Source organism: Macaca thibetana, chromosome X (genome assembly GCF_024542745.1).
Source record: "Macaca thibetana thibetana isolate TM-01 chromosome X, ASM2454274v1, whole genome shotgun sequence".
NCBI lineage: Eukaryota > Metazoa > Chordata > Mammalia > Primates > Cercopithecidae > Macaca > Macaca thibetana.
In genome coordinates this window covers 14965372-14990793 of record NC_065598.1, presented here as the reverse complement: position 1 = coordinate 14990793, position 25422 = coordinate 14965372, and the positions used below count along the sequence as shown (strand labels likewise).

The 25422-nt window shown below is 39.1% G+C and overlaps 2 protein-coding genes across 4 annotated transcripts in view; both read left to right on the top strand.

Moving 5' to 3' along the window:
* Nucleotides 1-24467, top strand: part of PIR (pirin) — a 517051-nt gene extending 492584 nt beyond the window's left edge. The window contains exons 8-11 of one of the 2 annotated variants that reach the window (XM_050777664.1): nt 1455-1499; nt 11536-11618; nt 19062-19128; nt 24150-24467. In XM_050777664.1, the coding sequence (XP_050633621.1) occupies nt 1455-1499; nt 11536-11618; nt 19062-19128; nt 24150-24262 (308 nt within the window). In that variant the 3' untranslated portion in view covers nt 24263-24467. The remainder of the gene's footprint in view (nt 1-1454; nt 1500-11535; nt 11619-19061; nt 19129-24149) is intronic. The other variant, XM_050777665.1, reaches the window with a different exon arrangement.
* An 83-nt stretch (nt 24468-24550) lies between these two features.
* The window catches only part of VEGFD (vascular endothelial growth factor D), a 41622-nt gene continuing 40750 nt past the window's right edge, over nt 24551-25422 (top strand). For both annotated transcript variants that reach the window (XM_050777658.1, XM_050777656.1), the window contains exon 1: nt 24551-25415. In XM_050777658.1, coding sequence (XP_050633615.1) covers nt 25326-25415 — 90 coding nt within the window. In that variant the 5' untranslated portion in view covers nt 24551-25325. The remainder of the gene's footprint in view (nt 25416-25422) is intronic.

Sequence of the window (25422 nt, the reverse complement as noted above, 5' to 3'; positions counted from 1 at the left end):
GGCACTTGCTCAAGTGCGTTTGTCTTGCCATCCTTCAGATTTTCTTAGTGAGACTTAATTTATGTTTTCTCAGTTATAGCTTTTCTTTTGTATCCAACTGGGCGTTTCAAGCCATCTGCCATGACAATCATATCCTTGGAACATATTGTGGCCTCCTTGCTCCTTCTGCACTTGCCTTTGTTTACTCTGTCATCACGCTGACTCCCACACAGACTCCAGTGTGGGCTTTGTCCTTCCAGCATTGAACTGTGCCCTGCATTCTTTCCAGATCTCCTTTTCCACTGAAGGCACATGGAGGGATATTATGATTCCATTTTGACTGTGTCTTTTCTGGGTTCATATCTCTCAGTGGAAACATAGCATCTCTTCTGAGCCATAGATACAATACATAAACATCCATGAAAATCAGGTGTTGGTGCTGAAAGTGCAAATGGCCTATTGTCAGAGATTTTGATTTCTTGGCCCCATGGATCATGGTAGGAATCTGGTGAATCCTATGTACTCTCTTCCCAGAAAAATGTACATACTTGAAAAACTGTGTGAACAATTCCAGGGAATTCACAGGCCATCCTAGAGCCCATTTATACCCCGAAGATTATGTATCCCTGCATCCCTGGAACTGATGCATATTCTATGTTAGGCTAGATAAAAAGAAGGAGTTCACTGGAACCAGAATGCAACTATAATGCACTGGAACTAGAATGCACTGATACTAGAATGCAACCAAGTACAAAAAAGCAGGCCGGATACGGTGGCTCACGCCTGTAATCCCAGCACTTTGGGAGGTCAAGGTGGGTGGATCACCTGAGGTCAGGAGTTTGAGACCAGCCTGGCCAACAGGGTGAAACCCCCATCTCTATTAAATAATTTTATAAATACAAAAATTACCCAGATGTGGTGGCGTGTGCCTGTAATCCCAGCTACTAGGGAGACTGAGGCAGGAGAATCACTTGAATCTGGGAGGCAGAGGTTGCAGTGAGCCGAGATGGCGCCACTGCACTCCAGCTCAAAAAATAAAAAAGCGTATTTCTAGCATCATCTTCACACTTCATACACTTTGGAGGCACAACAAATGGAAAATAAAGCCAGACTGGAGTGTTGCAGTTACTATCATAACATTACAACTGGAAGGAATAGTTTGTTTGACAATACAGCTTATAGCCTGTAGATACACAGCCAAGTGAATTGTACACTGTCTACTTTGGGTGCTTCTTAAATATTTGGGACCAGTCATTTAGGTTTAGGGGTGTGTCTGTGTTTGTGTGTGAGAAGAGAACAATATGAGTGTCAGTGTATATTTTAAACAGTTCACAGAACTTAAATCTTAAAATGTCTATCTAAAGGGAAGAAAAGGATTTCATCTCCAAGTTCATCTTTATGTTTGTAATACGTATATGTCTGTGTTCCTTTTGGCATTTGGACACTAACATTTTAATGTTGCTGGTCCTTTCCAGGGTGGACAAGCTTCATTTACACCATATCTGGAGATGTGTATATTGGTAAGTTATGGCTATGTCACTTAGGGCTCAATTGCAATTTAATTTAAACTACTGAAAGGAGAAAAGGTAGGATGACACCATTTTATGTAATTGAATACTATGCCACCTTCTCTCCCACACCAGCCCTCTCTATATGCCAGCACAGGTATGCCCAGGGCAGGGCGCCTCTCAGCTTACAGAATATTCAGTGAGGGAAGAGAATATGAGCACCAGTCATGACACACTCTGTGCACAGATGAAAGTCCAGGCACCATTTTGTGTTTTGATACCTCGCTAAGACGTTGGCAACCTCCATACTAATAAAGGGATGGAGCTACAGTGGGCTCCAAGGGGAGCAGGAATCTGCCTATCTCCTGGGAGAAGGAAGTGGAAGGAGGTGAATTTGCAATGCTGGTTTCCTCTGAGAAATCTCGAAAGTGGGTTTTCTCTTCTTCCGAGGGTTGTATATGTGTTGCTTGTTGAGTCTAATCAAGAAAAGATGTTTGAAAGCCTGTAATCCCAGCACTTTGGGAGGCCGAGACGGGCGGATCACGAGGTCAGGAGATCGAGACCATCCTGGCTGACACTGTGAAACCCCGTCTCTACTAAAAACTACAAAAAACTAGCCGGGCGAGGTGGCAGGCGCCTGTAGTCCCAGCTACTCGGGAGGCTGAGGCAGGAGAATGGCGTGAACCCGGGAGGCGGAGCTTGCAGTGAGCTGAGATCCGGCCACTGCACTCCAGCCTGGGTGGCAGAGCGAGACTCCGTCTCAAAAAAAAAAAAAAAAAAAAAAAAAAAAAAAAAGATGTTTGAGACCCAACCAATGCTCATTTTATAGATGAGGAAGTGAAATCTAAGAAAGTTGTTTAACTTGCCAGGGTTACACATTGGTAGGCGTGGGGCCAGAACCAAGGTCTCCTCAATCCTGCTTTAATGCAGAGATAGCACCATCTAACTTGTTTTTTTCAAGTCTGAATCCCTTAGCGAACCCAGCAGCAGAAGGGACAGAGCAGGTGGGAGAGAGAGGCTTGCAGAGCAGCCTGGCTCCTGCCTGCATCTACTCGCCTTCCCATCCTCCTAAAAGCAGCCATGGGTTCCAGTAAAAGGCTGTCTGTAGGACTGAGAGAAAACAGCTATAGCAGATGCTGTTGGTACCCACCCACACTCCTGGGCCCTTACTTCCTGAGTGCCCACTGACCAACTAACAATAGCCAGTATCTGTGTCACCAATCAGGGTAGGATGAAAGTACTGGAGAATTAACATTCCCAGAAGCTACCTGACCCATCAGGCAGGATAACTCTGAAGCCTGCATGAAAGGGAAAGGCCATTTACTAGTTTCCCAGTGGGATTACAGCCAGGCCACCTGAGTGTGCTTGATGACACACCCTTCATTGTCTGTCTTCCCTTTTCTGTCTAACTCTCCTGCCTCTGGACTGTCGTTTCCTGAGATCACCTCCGAGATAAATGACTTGTACCAGAATATATGCATCTCCAGTTATACTTCTGAGAAAACTCAGAGAACCGGCCTCCCGTTTTCCCCTCCTCATCCCCACAGACAGTTATGGGGTGGGGCATCTTAAGGTACAGGCCAAGAATCCCCATTTCTGAGACCCTCTGCAGTTGGGTGCTCTCCACCCACTCCTGCAGGGATGCCAGCACGGAACTTTGTGGGGCCCTAACATGGCCACCTCCTTGGGCAATACACTCCCAGCTCCAGGCGGCTGGCTTACAGATAACATCTGCTCAGGGATAGAAGGCCACACCCAGAGCTATTTAAACTATTCCTTTTATTCTCCAAAAACGATGTTCAATTGCCTGAAATTATTCTTCTGGAAAATAACGGTAATGCGAACTCATGCATTTTGAATTTATTCCTAATAAAGTACAAATGGGCTTAGTTCCCTTTTCAGTGAATAGCATTTCAATTAGGGGTCAGGAGCAAAATTCATTTATTTTAGCACTGGAGAAAAGTGTGAAAAAAAGTCTTGTAGTAGTATCATAAGTTTATATGTACACACCTTAAACTATATTAACCATCTGGAGGAGATGAGACATCATTTGTTTTCATGATCTTCTGAAAATCCTGAGAAACACATAGTGCTTTATAAAAATAGAGAGAAAAAAACATTTTTATGGAGGTAGTGCTCCTGATTTATGATTTCAAGAGCAACAAAATAATCTGCACAAATGGAAATAAAGAAAGCACGTGAATTTTAAGGTGGTAAGGATAACAGAAATGTTTGTGCAGAATGAGAAAACGCAGGGAGAAGAAGGAAACTTTCTGTAAAAGGACAGATAGCAAATATTTTCATCTTTGCAAGGCATATAGTCTCAGTTGCAACTACTTGGCCCTTCCCGTGTCGCACAGAAGCAGCCATAGATGATAGATAAACAAATTGGGTGGCTATTCCAATAAAACTTCATTTATGGTCACTGAAATGTGAATTTCATGTTTTTTCATGTGTCATGAAAGGCTATTTTTTAGTTTGTTTCAACCATTTATAATAGTGAAAACTTTTCTTAGCCTGTGAGCTCTACCAAAGGTGACAGTTGATTTTGGTTTAAATGAATTGCAGAGAATGAAGGGGAAAGAAATTAACAAGTAATTGCCAAAACCTGTTTTAAGCAGTGGTTAGAGCCTTGTTTCCTGACAGACCTTTAGCCTGAGAAGTTAACAAGTGAAATGCTCTGCAGTTCTCGGGGTAAGAATGACCCACACATCCACTTGTTTTTCTTGAGATGAGGCAGGATTTTCCTGAGTCATTTCTATTTACTGACCCGGTCCCCCCTCGTGACCATGGACCACAGTGCAAAACATCTGGCAGGCGATGGGTCTGTAGCCTTGGAGCAAAGTTGCATATGTCTAGAATAAACTGGACCGTGAAGAGAATCCAGCTCACAAAACTGGCCTCTTGGGACTGTGCTTTAACCAGTGAGTGGCTGGCTAAAGGACCTCATTTGAATTTTATCTCCTTCCCTTCCTCCTACCAACACCCTAAGGGGCGCTTAATGAGAAAAACAAAAGGGCAAGAAGAAATCATCAGAGAAAAAAGAAATGATGAAACAGAAATAGCTCTTGAATATGTACTGACTTATAAAATCAATAGAGAAAGTCCAGAAAATGTTTTCTGACTTTACTGCCTCAATTTTATCTTGCTTATAAAACTAGGTTGGCACCAACGAACCACAGATGGCAGGAAGTGATAAGCAAGGAATTGTCTTTTTCAAAATGTCAAATACGTTCAGTTGAAGTAGATGTAATGAATATATATATATATATATACACTTAGTGTATCGGACTGGAATAAATGGGCTGCAACTTGGGTTGAGGAAATAATCTGAGGAGACTGCATAAAATGGAAATTTAGGAGGGCTATTAAAATATTAACTGATTACAGGAAGTGCTTGAAAGATTTAGTTTGACTACAAACAATTTACTTTGACTACAAAATTTAGTTTGACTACAAACAGGTGGAGTTTTGAACATTAGAAAATGCTGGACAGCCGGGCATGGTGGTTCACCCCTGTAATCCCAGCACGTTGGGAGGCTGAGGCAGGCAGATTGAGGCTGGGAGTTCGAGATCAGCCTGGCCAACATAGTGAAACCCCTGTCTCCAATAAAAATACAAAAATTAGCCTGGCGTGGTGGTGCACGGCCGTTATCCCAGCTACATGGGAGGCTGAGGTAGGAGAATCACTTGAACCCGGAAAGCAGAGGTTGCAGTGATCCAAGACTGTGCCACTGCACTCCAGCCTGGGCAATAGAGCGGGACTCTTGTCTTAAAAAAAGGAAAAAAACAAAAGAAAGAAACGGGGGGAAAATGCTGGATGTCTAACTGGTTGTCAAAGTCAGTCAGTCATTTTAAAGGTAAAGGTAAGTATTGTGAAGCTATGTAAGTGTCCTCTAATGACACCCTGAAGAAAAATAGTTAACAGAGCTAAAATAAGACTAGCAGAATTCTCATTTTCTTATTCAAAGAAAGTATTCATTTGAGACTCATCTGAAAGTACTCACTTTATGCTTTTCAAGGATCTTCTTAATTTTTAATATATTTGCTTTTTCCAACAATGAAGTGCCTTCTAAGCTATTGAATAGTAATTTTTAAAAGTGTGCAATAAAGGCAGAGACCTTTGACGACAATCTTTTGCTGAGGCAAAAAGTTCTTTGACTAGCCCACAGCTGGAATCTGTGCATCATATGGTAAAAATAGAAGTCAAAAGAAAGTAAAAAATACATTGTCAGAAAACCAGTATATCCCATAGATACCAGTACCAAATCTCTTCCCTGCAACTGCGCTGAAAATCACGTTACACATTAATGCAGAGATCAAAAGGATAGAAAAGTTTACATCCTGTATCCTTGAAGCTTGGTACAGTTTATCAGCTTGAATTCTAGTCCACTAGAAGGCCTGATATCAAGTATACTGTTGGTGCTTAGAAAATATTTAGAAATCTAAAAACATTTGTTTGTGTTTATTGAATGAATCTGGCTTACAAAGGCAGTAAAATGTTTTGAATTTATTTAAATAACTAATAATTCACGCTTAGTTTGTGCTAACCTTTTGAGCGCAAACCTCTGTGCTCTGGTTTTGGGTGATATTAAGCAGTTTGAAACGGGCTCTGGATCTTGCAGTAAAGGCAAGGAGACACAAATGTGCACCAGCAGCCCTCATAATTGACCTCCATTTATCCAACTAACTGGATTGCCCAGTGCTCTTCATTCTATGGTGAATACTTTGAGGAAGGTGCTTGAACACCCAGGGTGATCAGCTCCTCCCTGGTCTGCCTGCCCATAGCTGCTCCCATCAGCTGGGTTGTAGTGGACTTAAAGGCACCTGTGTTTGTTCTCAGTCCATGTATGCTAATTGCACCAATAATTGAAATTATGTAATTTAATTAAACAGTTGTAAATTAATGAAATAAATGTGAAAAGAGAGTTGGTGGTTCCGTAACAACTAAGGCAGATGCTTTGTAAAAGTGAATTGCTAAAGGAAATGCCTTTGACACAGAAGGACAAACATCACATGTTCTCAGTTCTCTGTGGGATCTAAAGATCAAAACAATATGAACTCATGGACATGGAGAGTAGAAAGAAGGTTACCATGAGTTCATGAGACTGGGAATGGTAGTTGGGGGCTGGGCGGGGGAAGGTGGGGATGGTTAATGGGTACAAAAAAATAGAAATAATGAATAAGATCTACTATTTTACAGCACAACAGGGTGACTATAGTCAATAATAACTTAATTGCAAATTTTAAAATAACTGAAAGAATGTAATTGGATTGTTTTTAACACAAAGTATAAGTGCTTGAGGAGATGGATACTTCCTGCGCTCCATGATGTGATTATTCTGCATTGCATGCCTGAATCAAAACATCTCATATACCCCATAAATATATACACCTACTATGCACCCACAAAAATTAAAAATTTAATAATATGAAAATGCCTTGGAATTTGTGAAAGATTTGGGGAAACTCTAATAATCTAATGCGTGGTGCATAGTGGGTATGCTTTAAAAAGAAAATGCTTCAATCAAGTCAGTAAACCCACCTTAACTGTATTTCTTTCTTTTTTTTTTTCGGTTCAAGCACTCCTCCCACCTGTCTCCTGAGTAGCTGGGATGACAGGTGTGCACCACCACGCCTAAAAATGTTTTGTACAGACAGGGTCTCCCTATATTCCCCAGGCTGGTCTTGAACTCCTGGGTTCAAGCAATCCTCCTGCCTTGGCCTCCCAAATTGCTACAGGAGTATTTCTAAAAATCTAGAAACAAATGCACATTTATGCTTTAATTTAAAATAAAATGTTTGAGGTAGTTTTACTGTCTTTTTCAATTATCAATCTCATTTGCATCAGATAAGAAGGCTTCAACTACACATGTAAAATTGATGATATCAAACCTATGATAGAAGTACTGGAGTGTATAGAACAGAGAATAAATAGGACAGCAATTCTTATAAATAGAAAAAAAGGAAAAGAAAAATTGGCATTTGCAGAAAAGTTGTACAGCAATTAATCACACACTGAAGATGCAGCACTAACTTTAAAATAGGTTTTGAAGTAGTTCGCCCTTTTATGACTGTTTAGGCAAAAAAATTGCAATTAAATTGTTTTCAGTTAATTTTTTCCTTAACTGTGCTATTAGATTTAACATTCTTGGCAGTGATTCCCAATGGAAACTATTTGTTATCTGATTTGGCTCTATTTATAATTGAAAGTAGTCAGAAACAATAAGATACATTTTTTGAGATTTATTTTAGGTTCAGGAGATAACCAGATGGATGAATAACATAAAAATGATCTGGAAATAAAGATAGAATCAGTCTTTGCTTTCTGTGACCCTGTTTTAAACATTTCATGTAATGATACAGAAGGTAAAAGTACACTTGCAGTTATTATTAACCTGGAACCCTGACTCCAGTGTCTATAAGAGAGGTTTACCTTGGCTAGGCGCAGTGGCTCATGCCTGTAATCCCAGCACTTTGGGAGACTGAGGTGGGAGGATTGCTTGAACCCAGGAGTTTGAGACCAGCCTGGGCAACATGATGAGACCCTGCCTCTACCAAAGAAAAAAAATTTTAATGAGCTGGGCTTGGTAATGCATGCCTGTGGTCCCAGCTACTTTAGAGGTTGAGGTGGGAGGGTCACTTAAGCCCCGGAGTTTGAGGCTGCAGTGGGCTGTGATTACACCACTGCACTTCAGACTTGGCAACAGAGTAAGACTCTGTCTCAAAAGAAAATAAATAAATAAAAATAAAGATTTACAGTCGAATGCCGTGGCTCACGCCTGTAATCTCAGCACTTTGGGAGGCCGAGGCGGGCAGATCACGAGGTCAGGAGATTGAGACCATCCTGGCTAACACAGTGAAACCCCATCTCTACTAAAAATACAAAAAATTAGCCAGGCGTGGTGGCATGCGCCTGTAGTCCCAGCTACTCAGGAGGCTGAGGCAGGATAATCGCGGGAGGCAGAGGTTGCAGTGAGCTGAGATTGCACCACTGCACTCCAGTCTGGGCGACAGAGCGAGACTCCGTCTCAAAAATAAATAAATATTTACCTTAGAGTGGAGCATTTCAAATGACCTCTTTGGTACCAACACTGAGATTGCAAAGAGAATGGGCAGAAGTTGCATCCCACGTACAATTAGAGTTAGAGCCCTTTAGACAAGCTGACCTCTGTTGCTGAATTAAGGTTTCCTCACAGACCAATGAACACCATAGTCAAGCAAGCTCCCCTGATACGGGGTGCAGAGAAATACCAATTCAGCATTATTTTTGAGCACTCTTTTGCTAGCTCACTCCATTAAAACATAGCGAAGGGGTTTATAAACTGTTGTGGTATATGTATCACGAAACATCCTACATGACAAAATTAGGGGCCAGGAGTGGACCACGTGGGTAACGGGTGTTAAATATGAATTAGTTGAAGATAAAGACATGGTTCATTGCTCCCAGGTGATCTCAGTAAAGCACACTTAATAAAATGCTCCTCTGTATCACAGTTAAAAATGTTACTCAACTCTAAATGAGATTTTTTTTTTAACTCCCAGACCTCTCTTTTATTGCCAAATCTCTGCATAAGTGGAAAATCAGTGGAGTTCTATCATTTGTTTCCATGACATTTGTTGACCTAAATCTTTGATGGAGGAGAAACCTTTAGTATTATGCTGGGCCTGGCTCTTGCTAGCTTGCAGGAGCTGATTGTGTGCCTTCCCTGGCCTCACATTAGTAGGTTGAAATTGGCCACAGTGGGAGTATTTACACCACAGATATTGGCACACACTTACAAATCAGGTTAGTTCTCCCCGTTACTCCTGAAAGCCAACTGGTAAACATTATCCAGCACACCACTTCCTCTGGGACAGAAGTTGTTAATCTTTTTACTGCCATGGACCTTTTTGACATCTGCCAAGCCCCCTGCCTCCTTAAATAATGTTTTTAAAGTCAGTGCAGTTATGAAAATGTTAAAAGAACAGGTTTAGGATATAGCTATATGTGTGCTTCTTTAATGACATTTGACATGACGTGATCTAGTAGCAGGCCTGCTCTAAATTTTAAAGTAATAATTAACATAAACTGTATTTTGAGATATCTACAAAACCATAAAGTGATATGAAAATATCTATGATTTCTGCTGCAGACACAGTCATCAGCCCAGCTTAACTACTGTGGCTTGTTGGCTACATTCACGATTGAAGGAAAAGATACCTTTCAATTTAGGTGTTAGTGAAAGGAAACATGTAATTTATCTCCTATCCAAGTCCACCCATGCCCTGAATTGTATCCATGGACCCCTTGGGAGGACATTGACTCCACGTTAAGAACTCCTGCTCTGTTAGAATCCTATTTCATGTTTGCAAGCATCAGAATGAACCCTGCTGCCTCATATTGATTATTTCCAAAGTGGAGATGGGAAGGACTTCTCTAGAAAATATAGTTGTTTGGACTCCAACCAATATGTCCAAAATTCACAAATTATGTTTCTGTTTACATAATAATTGCTAAGCTATTGTTTTCATTTAAATAAGCATTTCTTTATTGATTATTCAGCTCCAACTTGTCACATGAATGCCCTTATTTACATCCCAAAAGGGCATGCAGGGATATCTTCCAAGACATTTTATGGGCTACTCACTCAATTTGAAATATTCTTTCTCTTGCCCATTAACATATCGGGGTTTTTCCCAACTGAAAGACCTCGTTCAAATCTCACCCCCTCTCTACAGCCTTCTGTGGTTCACTTTGGCCTCTCCAATCTGCAGCCTCCTCTTGCAGAACTACTCTTGCAATCTTCAAGTCACTACATTCTTCTGCTCCTAGTGAGAATCATGTTAGACTTTTCTCTCTCCCACTGTGGCCAAATCCTTTAGATTTCTTTTTCAACTCCACCTGTCAAATTCATCCCTCTCTTTCTCTTGCCACTTTCTCAATTCAGACTGTAATTCATCTTCACTTAGTTACAGCAAACTCCTAACAGGTCATCCTAACTTCAGTCTTGTCCCCTCCAATTCACTCCACATTCTGCCATCAGAGTTATTTCTCCAAGACACAGATCTAGTAATTTCACACACACACACACCCCCCCCCCAAGGGCTGTCAATTTTATATGGATAAACATGGGTTTAAAGGCTTTCCCTGATCTGGAGACAGCTTATATTTCCATCGTTCTTCCCAAAAGACTGTTCCAGGAATGGTAGAATTTTCACCACAAAATTTTCTCTTGGCTAGAATGCCCTTTTCCCCAGATTTGCCTCTTGTGGTTTAATCCTACAGAGCTCTGTTCAAGTCTTACCTCCTGCACGACAAATATCTGTGGTCCCTAGACCTGCCACAAGCCCCCATCACCCCTATTCTCTTATTGAACTTTGCTTACAAATTTATCGTTGCCTTTAAGAGACGCTTTCATTTGTATTATTTTATTTGTAAACCTCAGTATAAAAGGGATGGAAATTTATCTATCCTGAATATTTCCACAACATTTAGAATAGGGTCTTATTCAGAGTTCAATAGCTGTTATTCAATAGCTATCCAACTTACTTATTTTTCAGTTGAATTATTCTCTGATTATTTTGTGTGTATAGATGTAGTTTGCTCCAACGGGATTTTGAATTATTTCTATGAAAGGAATCTACTTTGCATGTCTCTGTATTGTCCCATAGTACTAGACCATTGTAGGTACTCAATTAATACTTGTGGAAATGAATGAATTATGGCATTTGATACTTTTTCTAACTATTCTTAATTCTTACAAAGTTTATAATTTACCTAAGTAAACATGAGCACATAATGCCAAGGACTTTGCTTATCCATTAAAGTGTAAATGGAAACACAACCCAGGATTCATCTCCTTGTCCTTTTTCAAAATTGAAAACAAACTAGTTTCAGGCTTTAATAATAGCAAATATAATTAACCAAGAGATTTAAGGAAATTACTAAGTCTGTTATTTCTCAAATTAAAATAAATATTGTGGTGTTATATAGTTAACCAAATAAGTAACCATATAACAAATGTACTATAATGGGTATTAAATTAGTGGGTCATTGCTTTTGTAGGGCCCGATGATGCACAACAAAAAATAGAACCTCATCACACAGCAGTGCTTGGAGAAGGTGACAGTGTCCAGGTGGAGAACAAGGTAAGTATGTTCTTTTCCTTTAACTTTCTTAACATGTACTTTCTACTGGTTTCCAAGAAAATGCCTAAATGTTGTGGATAACTGAAAGTTTTTCTCTCTTCCTTGGAGAAGAAATATCAGAAGTTTATCATGTCTTTTCATTAATTTCTGCTATTTCTATGGGTTTATTTTAAAGTTTTATCTGTATTGATTCTTTATCTTCAGAAATCATATAAAGCCCCTATTGTTTACCCCTGGAAATTTGAATCTAGAAACAACACATCTTTGTTGTCTCTTAATTTTCTTTATTTATGCCATTGATTTATTTTGTTTTTAGCATAAGTGAAAATAGATCAGCCCTATAGAAGTAGAAATATAGATCTACATGCATACTCACATAGAGCCCTTTGAAAAGAATCCCAACTTTGGCCGGGCGTGGTGGCTCACGCCTGTAATCCCAGCACTTTGGGAGGCTGAGGCGTGTGATCACGAGGTCAGGAGATCGAGACCATCCTGGCTAACACAGTGAAACCCCGTCTCTACTAAAAATAAAAAAAATTAGGCAGGCGTGGTGGCGGGCACCTGTAGTCCCAGCTACTCGGGAGGCTGAGGCAGGAGAATGGCGTGAACCTGGGAGGTGGAGGTTGCAGTGAGCCGAGATTGTGCCACTGCACTCCAGCCTGGGTGGCAGAGCAAGACTCCGTCTCAAAGAAAAAAAAGAAAAGAAAAAAAAAAGAATCCCCACTTTGAACTGAGAGGAAGATATTATGCATTTCATAGTGTTTTTGTGATGAATCCCTGCTCTTTAAGTAAAGTTTCTGATATTTTAGGAGTTTTCGGAGGTTTTTATTCCCAAGTTTCCAAGTTTCTTTCTCATGTCTATGTCATGCCCTTGAGTAATTCAGTCACCATGTTGTGAGTCTGTTTAGTCAATCTGACTGCTTTATGTCATTCTTATAAAGAGGATTGAGAAAATTGTGCAAAAGCTCCTGAAAAAAACAAACTTTGAAAACTATTTCAGTGTGCGGATGTCTAGTGCCGAGGCAGTCTGACTGACTTCTGGCCCTCTGACCCTGCCTGTTGTTATAGAACACAGTGGATTTGAGGAGTTATTAGATCTTAGCCCACTTTTCTGGCAGCAATCTACTGCTGCTTTAATCATCTGCAGCACCACCATGAACTGTGAGGTCAACAGAAGAAAAACCTCATGAGCCCTAGAAAAATGCATATGTCAGGGTCAGTGCCCTTTAATATTAGACTGAGCCGTATGAAACTGCCACTTTTGACCTATAAAAATGTCTATTTTATATCTTTCAATCCAATATAGGAAAGAGGCATGAAAGCTACACATAGGCCAGAACCTACTGATATCAGTCGTTTGTAACATTATCTGGTTTAACTTGGCAACCTCAGTTCTTCCTATAATACACAGAGAGCACATTGCAGATGAGTTGGAAGCTAAAACAGAACACCAGAAAGAAGTGATGAAGTGAGTCAGAAGAACAGGTGCAGCCAACATAGAAAAGAGTCAGCGGAAACCGTCAATTCACTGGCAAGCAGCGCTCCTGGCGCCAGTGGCATCATTCTGCTATGTGCAGTTCTGTAATTGTTGCTGTGTATAAGCATAGCCTGAGCCATCAAAACCTTAGAAAGATTTCTATGAAAAAAATTGATATTAAAAAATCGGCACTTAAAGGCGGCACGTGTCACTTATATCCACACAATGGTAGAAAGTCCCCTTTAGATTACAGCAGAAAAGAGATTCTGAAAGTTTGAATCTTGGCTTTACTACTTATTAGCTGTTGTGACTTTGGACACATTTGTAAAGCCCTCTGAGCTTCAGTTTCTTTGTCTGCAAAATTAAAATAATACTACCAACTGCAAGTGATTGTTAGAAAGAATATTTGAAATTACATACATTACAAGTCTCCTGCAGATTGAGCATGGGGGTCAGTAAATTATGTCCAATAGGCCAAATCCAAGCCTTTTTCATAAGGTTATATTGGACCACAGCCACACCCATTCATTTCCATATTGTCTATAGATTCTTTTATCCAGTAATAGTGGAATTGAGTAGTTGCGACAAAGCCTAAAACTCTCTGGCCCTTTGCAGAAAACACTTGGTTTACTATGTGGTAAATGCTCAATAATGGTAACTGGAAAGTTTATGAATCCAAATATCTAATTTGATAGTCATACCACACACATGTTACCTAATAAGGATTTATACAGTATACTTGAAGGCTTAGGGAACATAACAGTTTCTACAGGTAGAAAAAGGCTCCAAGATACCCTGACTCACTCAAGCTCCAAGCCAGTGTTATCCTCACTTGGACCTAGCATTAGCCTGAGGATTTGATAAAGAAGGAAGATGTGACTGCCTAGTGCTGTGCCAATCCCATTTCCACTAAATTGTGGTCAAGAATGAGAAGCTGATTTTTTGCCTGGCTTTTTTCTGGCTCTGTTCTTCCTGCGCTTTTACTACTCTTCCTTTCTGTGTTCTCCACCATCACACCCATTTGACTACTGGTTGACCAGTAGTATGGGCAGTATCTCCTATAGTGGCCAATCTCCAGGACAGAAGAGGAGGACAAGGAAGGGATGATGCAAAAGACCACAGCTTCTTTCTGCTCCAGGTTTCCCTGTTCCATCTTAGAACTTTTTCAGAGTTCTTAGAGACTGGAATCAACTCCAGACTACTCTGGACATTTAATCCTGGGCTGGTACCAGTCATCCCAGAATAGCTTCTGTTTCAAGGGCTAAGGCTTCCTGTGCTGCTTTGACCTACTGATGGTACTCTGGACTTTCTCTTAAGATGATGGTTGCCCTGATGGCTCCACGATCAGGAGTACAAGAGTTTGATATGAAAGGCTCCATCTCACCCTTAGGCTTATGTTTATAGTGGTATCCTACTGAGAAGGTCTTAAGCCTCATGGATTAGCAAGCTCACCCGTAGTGGACCAAGGAAGATAATCAATACCTCATTGGCTGTCATCAAAGCCATACTTCAGAGTAACAGTGCTTTTTAACTGGCACTATCCATGGAAAACTTATTAATATAATAAAGATTAACATTTGACTATATATAGCATTTGATTAAAATAAACATTGAAAGACAGAAATAAAACAAAACATCTTATTAAAACTAGAGACAACTTTTTTGCTTGTTTATGTGTAAAAGTTCATGATGAAATAAACCACTAAATTTTTAAGCTGATAACAGTTAATTGTTTGATCTTTTCATTGGCCCAAGAAGTATAAACAATGAAGTCTGGTAGGAGCAAATGCCTACAATAAGTCACACTAAAGCACAGTTTCTTTCTGGTAATTTTTTTTCAGGTAATATATCACTATAATCAATGTTATTGATGCAAAAACATGCCCTTCGATCAGCAGTCCCCAACCTTTTTGGCGTCAGGGACCAGTTTCATGGAAGACGATTTTTCCTCAGACAGGATTGGCTGGGAATGGTTTGGGGATGCTTCAAGCGCATTACATGTATTGTGCACTTTATTTCTATTATTATTACATTGTAATATATAATGAAATAATTCTATAACTCACCATAAGGTAGAATCAGTAGAAGCTCTGAATTTGTTTTCTTGCAACTAGATGGTCCCATCCGGGAGTGATGGGAGACAGTGACAGATCATTAGGCATTAGATTCTCATAAAGAGTTTGCAACCTAGATCCCTCACATGTGCAGTTCACAATAGGGTTTGTGCTCCTATGAGAATCCAGCATCACTGCTGATCTGACAGGAGGCAGAGCTCAGGTGGTAATTCAAGCAATGGGGAGTGGCTGTACATACAGATGAAGCTTCACTACCTCACCTGCCACTCATCTGTTGTGCAGCCCAATTCCTAACAGACCACCCATTGGTACTGGTCCATGGCCTGGGGGTTGGGGACCCCTGCCTTAGATTCATACTCAGAGTCCTACTGCCATCTTGAGCTTTATATTTATAGTTGATGAAACAAACTGAGTAGATACTCATAGTTTAGAAGTTATCAGCACATTAAGTGAACCATAAAACTTTCATCTGGGCTTTGATCATTTATTGTTGGTATCAGTGGAACTCGAGAAATATCTTTTTTTTTTTTTTTTTTTTTTTTTTTTGAGACGGAGTCTTGCTCTGTCGCCCAGGCTGGAGTGCAGTGGCACGATCTCGGCTCACTGCAAGCTCTGCCTCCCAGGTTCACGCCATTCTCCTGCCTCAGCCTCCCGAGTAGCTGGGACTACAGGTGCCCGCCGGCACGCCCGGCTAATTTTTTTTATTTTTAGTAGAGACGGGGTTTCACCGTGTTAGCCAGGATGGTCTCGATCTCCTGACCTCGTGATCCACCCGCCTCGGCCTCCCAAAGTGCTGGGATTACAGGCGTGAGCCACCGCGCTCGGCTGGAACTCGAGACATATCTTGGCAAAAATACTTACGGAATAACAAGAGCAATTCAAAAAAGTAAATTATTAAGTAAACCCAGAAGAGCCTAACTCTGTACCAGAAACTCTGAGAAGGTGCATCAAAGCAAAAGACATAGTCTGGGCACCAAAAGATGGTGAATGTTAGTTGGGGTGAAGTAGTAAGTGGACCTCTGCTACTTTTGTATGGGTTTTTAAAATCAAATCCCATAAAGGCATTAATTTAGAGCCATGCAAGGACTTGGGTTTTAAATAGGTCTTTAATTCTCTTGGCTTTTGCATGATTTTCATCATTTGACACCATAGACAAGGTCATCATAAACAGGGACTTTTCAAGATAACGGCAACTGAGACTTTCAGCCACATCACTGTATTTTCTGGAATATCTGGAAAGATTATTAGATTTCACCAAAGAAGGTGAGTTCAGGAAAGAAAATGTCATCTAGGTTCATGTTTGCATATTTTGATAGCTAGTTGGGTTATGGATAAGTAAAGTGATGGTACATAAATAAATATAGGCCTTGAAATGGTTAAACAGAGACTTTTTTAAATGTAAAGAAGTGATCAAAACATCATAACTGAGTGGATGTATTAAATGTCCCAGCCCTGGGATTGTGGGGAGTAAATCAAGACTTTTGAAGAAACCATTCTACCCTACAGTCCCATTTATTTTTTAAGTTGAAGGCAGGAAAGGGAAACAAATTTCAGACATGTGAAATACGGTAGTTTTTATTAAATACATGGAAGATTAAGGAATTAATTATTAATTTTTATTGAATTCAGTAATAAATCTTCTGGAACTAGTAACATCATAATAATTTCTAATTAAAGAGCTTTGCATTAGTAGAAGTATGATATAGTATAATATTGACTTACATATTTAGAAATATGCTATATTATTAGAATTGGGGTGAAGTTTCAAAAATTTTGAAGGCTTCATTTTAAAGTGCATAGTCATTTTGGCTTTGTTTATTGTTTTATTCTGAATAAGGTAAACCTAAAAGAAGGCTGAAAAGAAATATATAATGTTCATTTATCTATTAGTGAGTAACTACGCTAAAATTTAGTGGCTTAAAATAACAATCATTTATTATCTCTCCATGTGGTGGGGAGTTCTGCCAGTTTCTCTGGGGTCACTCATGTGGCTGGCAGGCTGGGAGCTGGGCTCTGCTGAGGCTGTTGTTTAGAGGTGCCTCAGTTCTGCTCTAGGCGGCCCCTCCATTTGGCTAGCTTGGGATTCCTCGCGAGAGGGCAGTCACAAGACAGCTTCCCAGAGAGGGAACATTTGCATATGGGAGGAGCTATGGAAATAAAGATAGAAAAGCAGAAGCTGGGGAATGGGAAAAGTCACCAACCTGTTAATCTGGAATGCCAAGCATATCCAGGCACTAAAATGAGGCCACAAAAGAAGTCTAGTGGAGAAGTCTGTAGTTCTGCAGCCTAGTGTCTAGGGATGGGGCTGCAGCCGCTCTTAGCAGAATTAGCAGTCAGGAAGAAGAGCTGGACATGGCATGCAGGAGGATGAGGACAAGCTAAGGTCTAGCAGCACCTCTGACTCTACCTGTTACAACTAACCGCCACGTTGTCTCAATTAAGTTTCCAGGGCACAAAACACCACATATATCTAAGTATATATATAATTCACTTCTGACAGAACTACAGTTCTCCTTAATTTCAAATCAAACACCCATTTCTAATAAATAAAATTACTGAAAAGTATATATATATATATGTGATATATGTATGATTTTGATAAAGATAGGACTCTTACAATTATAACCTGTGAATTACTTAATATACTTAGTTTTATATAATGAAATGCTCTAATGATTGTTAAACCAGAAATGCATTTGATTATAAAACAATTCCCCAAACACGAACTTTAGAAAATATTTATTTTATGTTTCCTTTTAACTTTTAAAATTAGCAAATTTTTGTAGCAATTTAAAAAAATACAAAAAGCATAAAGAAGAAAATAAAATTTGCTTTAATTCCCATTATTCAGAAATAATAAATGCTAACATTTTGGTATTTTTAAACCATAGTATATACATGCCATTTTGTGATATTTACAAAACTTACAATACATTATGAACATTATGAACAATACATTACACACTTAAATATTTGTTGAGAAATGAATGAGAAAATGAATTTTAATGGCCACATGATAGTTTTTCTTATAAACATATAATTATTTAACCAACCCCTCGTTTTTGGAGAAATATTTTCAATTTCTGCTGTGATAAATAGTACTACAATAGTGAAATTCCCTTACACTATATTGCTAAAACTGTCATTACTGGATTGGAGGACATTAACAATATTGGGGGTTTTGAGTCATATTGTCAAATTGCTCTCTGGAAGGATTACTGCACCAATTGAAAATCTCCCAAACAATATATGAAGGTGTATTTTTCCCTGTATCCATACTAGCACTGGATATTGTGGTTAATATTTTTTCCAGTTTCAGGAAAAAAATCAAATCCTTAATTCTAAGCAAAAACTTTTAGAGACTTTAACGTAATAGGACCCTTTTGGAGGGAAATTTGCTTGAGCAGATATCCCTTGGATGCTCTGTTTTTATAAGGTTCCATTTAGTGCAATATTTCTGGGGTATATTTTACATTAATAGTAATAATTTTCAAAAGTAATAACATCTTATTTTGGATTTACATAACGAATCTTCCCTTTTAAAAATTATATGGCTACTGAGAAATCATAAATCCCATGATAAGCCAGTTTAATCACATGGTTTGTCATGAAGATATTTCCAGTTAAAGAAATCTTAATTTAAATTCTCCTTCTTAAATTTGAGAATGTTAATATTTTGGTGGCCTGGACTTATTTTTGAGTTCTACTTGCTAGTAAACAACTTAAGAAATAAACATTTCCATATTGAGTGTTGCACAGAAAATATTTTTGAAAATTATATTCAGAATTAGGAACATCGCCCATTTGGCTAGCATGTCAATTTCAAATTATTCACAATTTGACCTTCGAAAATGCCTGTTTATTGTTTGATGTTTTCTTTGTTAACTTTAGGATCCCAAGAGAAGCCATTTTGTCTTAATTGCTGGGGAGCCGTTAAGAGAACCAGTTGTCCAACACGGTAAGACCAAAATGACGATGATTTTCTTGGTTGATTTTCTTTTTCTTTGAAAACAGTGTACATGTATAGTATTGTTGGGAAGAATAGCTGGATTTTTTTTGTCCTGTCTCTCCATCTACAAATCTGAGGATTGTTTAATTTTTCTGTCATCAGAGGGAAATATATACATGATGTTTATTCATCTGTTTTTTTAAAAAGAAACATTTCTTAAATACCTATTATGTGTAGGATATTGAGTTTGGAACTGTAGGAAGAACAAAAATCGTATTTTTGTATTATGTTATAGGGAATTTTAACTTGAAAAAAAGATTCTACAGTCTATTGGGAACTTTAACATCCTTTTTATCTTTATCAAAAATAAAGGTGATTTCAATACTGTCCTGTAGTCTATTGCATTTTTAGTAAAAAAAATATGAAACTCTTAGGAATAGTATTTTTAAGAAAATAGTTATTTTTTGTTTATTTAAGAACATGAGTAGAGGTGACTGATATAGCAGAAATAGTACTGTACTTAGAGGCAGAAAATCCTGACTTAAGTACCCATAACGATTACTTCAACTCTTTGGGTTTTGACTTCTTAATATCATTGCTGTTTGATTAAATGAAGGAACATCTAAAAGCAATTAAAACACATTTTATTATTTAGATAAATGCTTACAAAACATATATTCACTTCACCAATTATTAAATTCAACATGCATTAAAATCCCGTTGCATTTCCCTGCCTTGCATGAATTCCCAGATATACACAATGATTGCAGATAACCACCAGCTGCTCATAAATTTAAAGAACACGGATTGCTTTAAAAATATTCTTTTTTGTTCTACTAACTACTTCAGGGGGAACATTAAATTGTACCCTGCCTCGGCCTGTAGCATTTGACAACCATTTTATATGCATCTGATTTCCATTCCAAAGGTTTGTGGTTCTTATTTCCTTTTCTCTCAGCTGAACAGCACTGCAATATTATAGTTTGTTTTTCTGGAAAAAGCCTTCAGACAAACTGAGTAGGCTCATAATCTTTATTCCTAGTAACTAACATTTAGGTGGGAAAAAGATGTGTGAGATGGAAGTCTTATTTTAGGCAATCTCCTCAGTACCAATAATGAAAAGCAAGAGTCTAACTGAATTAGGTGACAGATCAAAGGAGTGGGACTGCTCAAAGCCATCCTACACTGGGGTCATGTGGATCCTCTCCCAGTGGCTTGGAATACAGGGACACTAGGTATCCCTGCACATACAAACTCAGAGTAATCATACAAAATAAATATGTCCCTTGAAAGCTCAGTTACTGAGAAGCAAAGCGTTTTGTTTTTGTTTTTTAACTTTTAAAAACTCAGACATTTAAGTTTTTCTTTTACTTATGTGTGTTTAAAGGCAGCCACAACCATCTTTTGACTGGGAACTTGTATAAATCTCATGAGTTAGCTAAGACCCTTTCTCCTCTTATCATCGTGTGTCCTTAATTATTCGTCCACAGATTAAGCACAGGAAGTCATAGAATGTTAGGATAGAAAATACGCTTAGCCATGATGTAGTCATGCCTCTTTTATAGATGAGGAAAATAAAATCCAGATATTTTATTTATTTACTTAACAGATACTTGCATAGAATTTACTGTTTCCTAGACATTGGTTAAAGCACTTTGCTAATGTTAATCCGTTTAACCTTCAAAATAACCCTATGGCGTTGGTACTCTCATGCCCATTTTACAGATGAAGAAGCAGAAGGTCAAAGGTTCATTGGCTTACTCAAGGTCACACAGCTGGATTCACACTCAGGCTGTCTGTTTTCCAAACACCCTGCCCTTCTGCCTCTTACCATGCTGGTCATCTGTTGCTCTGCCCTGTAGCTTCTCTAATGGAAAGTGATTGTTAGCAGTGGAGCAGGGACTTGAACCCTAGTCTCCTGACCCCATGTCTTATGTTCTCTCCACTATACCAAAGTTCTACATAACAAGAGGTTAGACGCACGATTTTATACAAGAGAGGGGCTTCAGAGGCTTAATTAGAGAAGTGATGAAAGCTATAATTTGAAAGAGTTATAGATAACTATCAAATAATTTTCTTGTTCACAACCCTTGTAGTTGATCAATTTAAAAACATGCTTTCTGGATTCAGTTTTCTCCTTGAAGATTTGAGGAGATAAGCTTCGTCAGTTAGCTTTAGGGGACTCCAAGCTTCCAATGCTTCCCTGTATAACAGAGCCTTGTTTCCCTAAAGCGTGGTCCATGGACCAGCAGTATCGGCATCACTCGGGAGATAGTTAGAAATGCAGAATGTCAGGCCTCACTCCAGACCTCCTGAATCAGAATCTGCATTTTAATAAGATTAAATAATAAGATTCATGTGCGCATTATAAATCGAGAAACATGGCATACTACCCCAGAAAGTGTCAAAATGGAAGCCTAGAAGCACACCATTCCTACAGAAACTAGTTGGGGATGGGAGTACTGCTCCACAAGTCCCAACCATAGCAAAATTATGAGGCACAAGAATTGGGTCCTTGACTTAGTACCTGCTCCCATCTTCCAAGTTGCATTTCCCTTTCCCCTGCGTGTCCTTTAAAAAGTTGTCTTCCCCAGGCTACCCTCTTGGGTTTATTGTTTATTCTGTATATGATAACTCTCTTTTTCTTTCCTACCTAATATAGTCCAAACCTCCATTTCCAGATGAAATTTCTCTCATGAGCTCCAGATCCATAGTTTCAACAATGTACCAAAAACCTCTGCTTGAGAAACCACTTTATTGTCTCTAGTACCTCTATGTTAAAATATCCAGAACCGGGCCGGGTGCGGTGGCTCACGCCTGTAATCCCGGCACTTTGGAAGGTCGAGGCCGGTGGATCACTTGAGGTCAGGAGTTTGAGACCAGCCTGGCCAACATGATGAAACCCCATCTCTACTAAAAATACTAAAATTTAGCTGGGTGTGGTAGTGCACGCCTGTAATCCCAGCTACTGAGGAGGCTGAGGCATGAGAATTACTTGAACCTGGGAGGCGGAGGTTGCAGTGAACCAAGATCGCACCCCTGCACTCCAGCCTGGGCGACAGAGCAAGACTCAGTCTCAATAAAAAAAAAGAAAGAAAGAAAAAAGAAAAGAAAAACAAAAAATATCCAGAACCAAACACGTTGCTCCATCCAAAGCCTCCTGTGTCCTGTATCTCAAATAGCCTTAACAATTCCACCATTGACTCAGCCTCCCAAGTTAGACACCTGATGCCAAAGTTTTCCTTAAAAATTATAAATCATTATATCACTCCCTACTTAACCTTACAGTGATTCATAATCACCTGCAAAAGTAGGTCCAAACTTCTTCCTGTAGATTGCATCCAAAGCCCAGCAGGGTCCGGTTTCTTCCTATATTTCAGATCGCCATTTTTCCCCCTTTGATCCCTCCCTCCACCACTGTACCCCTATCCCCTCCAGTATTCCTCCAGCACACTAATCCTTAACATGCCTTTCCTCCTTGTGTGACTGCTCAAACATCACTCCCTCTGTGAATCCTTTCCTGGATTTCTCCTCCTCCCCCTTTCTGTGCTGATTTTATAGTTTTTACACTTTTATCCTTCCATATTTCACACAGTTTTGTAATGATTTCTTTTCATATCTGTGTGATAGATTTGAGTCCTTGAGGAGAGGGAGTCTGTCATTTATTTGTCTTTCATCTTTATGTCTCTAGCTTCTAGCACAATGTCATTTAATGGGCATTCAATAAATACTTAATAGATAGGTAATGAATGAATGAATTTAGATGCCTGGGTTTTTTCTTCCTACTTGTATTCTATTCCCCACATCCTCTCCAAAGATTTCAGCATCATCAAGACATATTATCCTGTGTCTTCCTTCTCAAGATTTAAATTATAGTGATCACCAAATCCATGTTGATATAACAGTGGTTAAGAAGTTTGAATGTGTTATTTTCTCTAAGCAATACAGTTATGTATTAATCAGAATCTCCCAGAGAAAGCCCCTTAGAGCAGGCAGTTCCATAAAAGGAATGTCAGGAAATTCTGCAGACTGGATGAGGACATGTACTGAGTGAACAAGTCTGTCAACTGCTCTAAAGACACTGTCAATGCCATATAAAAGCTGGCCTTGTTCATCTAGCAGATCATGGGAGTGAGACAGTCCAGTGCCTCTCCACCCATACAATATACGAAGAAAAGGGAAGAAACACACATTGCCTCCTGGTAGGTTAGGGGAGGACTTCTTGTACATTTTTAGCAAAATCTGAGTTCAGACCCAGCAATTAGACAAAAGGGTCAGCAAACTATGGTCCATGGGCTTCATCTGCCCACTGCATGTTTTTGTAAATGAAGTTTTATTGGGACACAGCCATACCTATTCACTGTTGCATTATCTCTGGCTGCTTTTGCACTTTGATGAAAGAGTTGAGTAGTTGAGACAGACACTGTTTGACCCACAAAATCTAAAATACATACTATCTAGCCCTTCCTAGCAAACATTTGCCAACCCTAGAAAACTTTTTAAAAATGATGCTTTTTGACTAGAAATTTTTATAATCTTCTGTTTATTGTCAATAGGTGCTGCCAATTTTCAAAAAATGACTTAGAATCCTCAAATAAGTATACAGCCTTATATGCTGCTTAGACACCAAAGCTATGATAAGATTTGTCAGTTCTTTGTATCACATGGGTTCAATTCTTGACATCAGCTAATATTATAAAAATAACTACAAAAATGGTTGTAATAGAACCAAATCTAAGACTCTTTTTAATAAAACAGATCACCATTGCTGGTGAGAAACCTCTACTGAATGGGTGAGATGCCATTGCATTTATCTGAAGTTTTGTCTTTATAATCAATAATCATACACAAACCTAGTTAAGAAACTCATTTTATAGTCCTTGGGGACTGAACACTGTGAAATAAACTTTTACTCTTCAGATGTGCTTGGATTTTGTTTTAAATTAAGAACTACAGAAATACATACCATTTCTAGTGGTAGAGGAAAATATTGCCACCCAGAACTTTCTGAATGTCTCTTTCTGCCCTAGGTCCATTTGTGATGAACACCAATGAAGAGATTTCTCAAGCCATTCTTGATTTCAGAAACGCGAAAAATGGGTTTGAAAGGGCCAAAACCTGGAAATCAAAGATTGGGAACTAGTGGAAAGCAGCAGAGCAGGTCTCGATGTGTCCTAGAATTTTGCCATTTATGAGACTGAGCCGTTGAAGGCATTCCATTTCTAAAGCCTATTTAGCTGGTGCTTCTAAAGAATTCCACACTAAAGCGATAACATGGTTTTTGTAACAAGAAATGTAGTATATTTCCTGGCACATGCAAATAAACCTAATCATTGTTTCTTTAAAAATCAGTGTTTTTCATTTGAAATACCTAAGTTACTAAGCTTCTGTTTAAAAAGTCATTTTGTGTATGTTTGCCTTTTTTTGCATGTATGGATGGATGTTTTTATTATTTTTGTGCATGTGCAGGTTTTCCAAATCATATTTGATTGCTTTCTGTGTGTCATTGGCAGCAGATGGATGAGCATCTGAGGTCCCTTCCTAAGCAATCCTGCTAAGATACAAAGGTCAAAGCTTTGTGCTGGGGTTTCATGTTACAGGTTATCTGCTTTACAATAACGGCAGCCCTGAACATTTGAGTCAGTTCTTAAAACTGCCCTGCTATTGGTAGGGACGCAACAGGATTACAGCCAAGACTTCTCTGCATTTTCTGCCAAAATCTGTGTCAGATTTAAGACACATGCTTCTGCAAGCTTCCATGAAGGTTGTGCAAAAAAGTTTCAATCCAGAGTTGGGTTCCAGTTTTCTGTAGCTGTAAGCATTGGTGGCCACACCACCTCCTTACAAAGCAACTGGAACCTGCGGCATACGGTGGAGAGATTTTTTTAATTTGCTGGACATGAAATAAATTTACAGTGCTTTCTGATTTCAGGTAGAAGACATGTCCACCTTCTGATTATTTTTGGAGCATGAGAACATTTTAATTTTTTTCATCTCTCTCTCCCCACCCCTAAGACTGTGCGAAAAAAGCGTACCTTGCCTAATTGAAATAATTTCGTTGGATTTTGATCAGAACTGATTATTTGGTTTTCTATGTGAAGTTTTGAGGTTTCAAACTTTCCTTCTGGAGAATGCCTTTTGAGACAATTTTCTCTAGCTGCCTGATGTCAACTGCTTAGTAATCAGTGGATATTGAAATATTCAAAATGTACAGAGAGTGGGTAGTGGTGAATATTTTCGTGATGTTGTACGTCCAGCTGGTGCAGGGCTCCAGTAACGAACATGGACCAGTGAAGGTAGGTG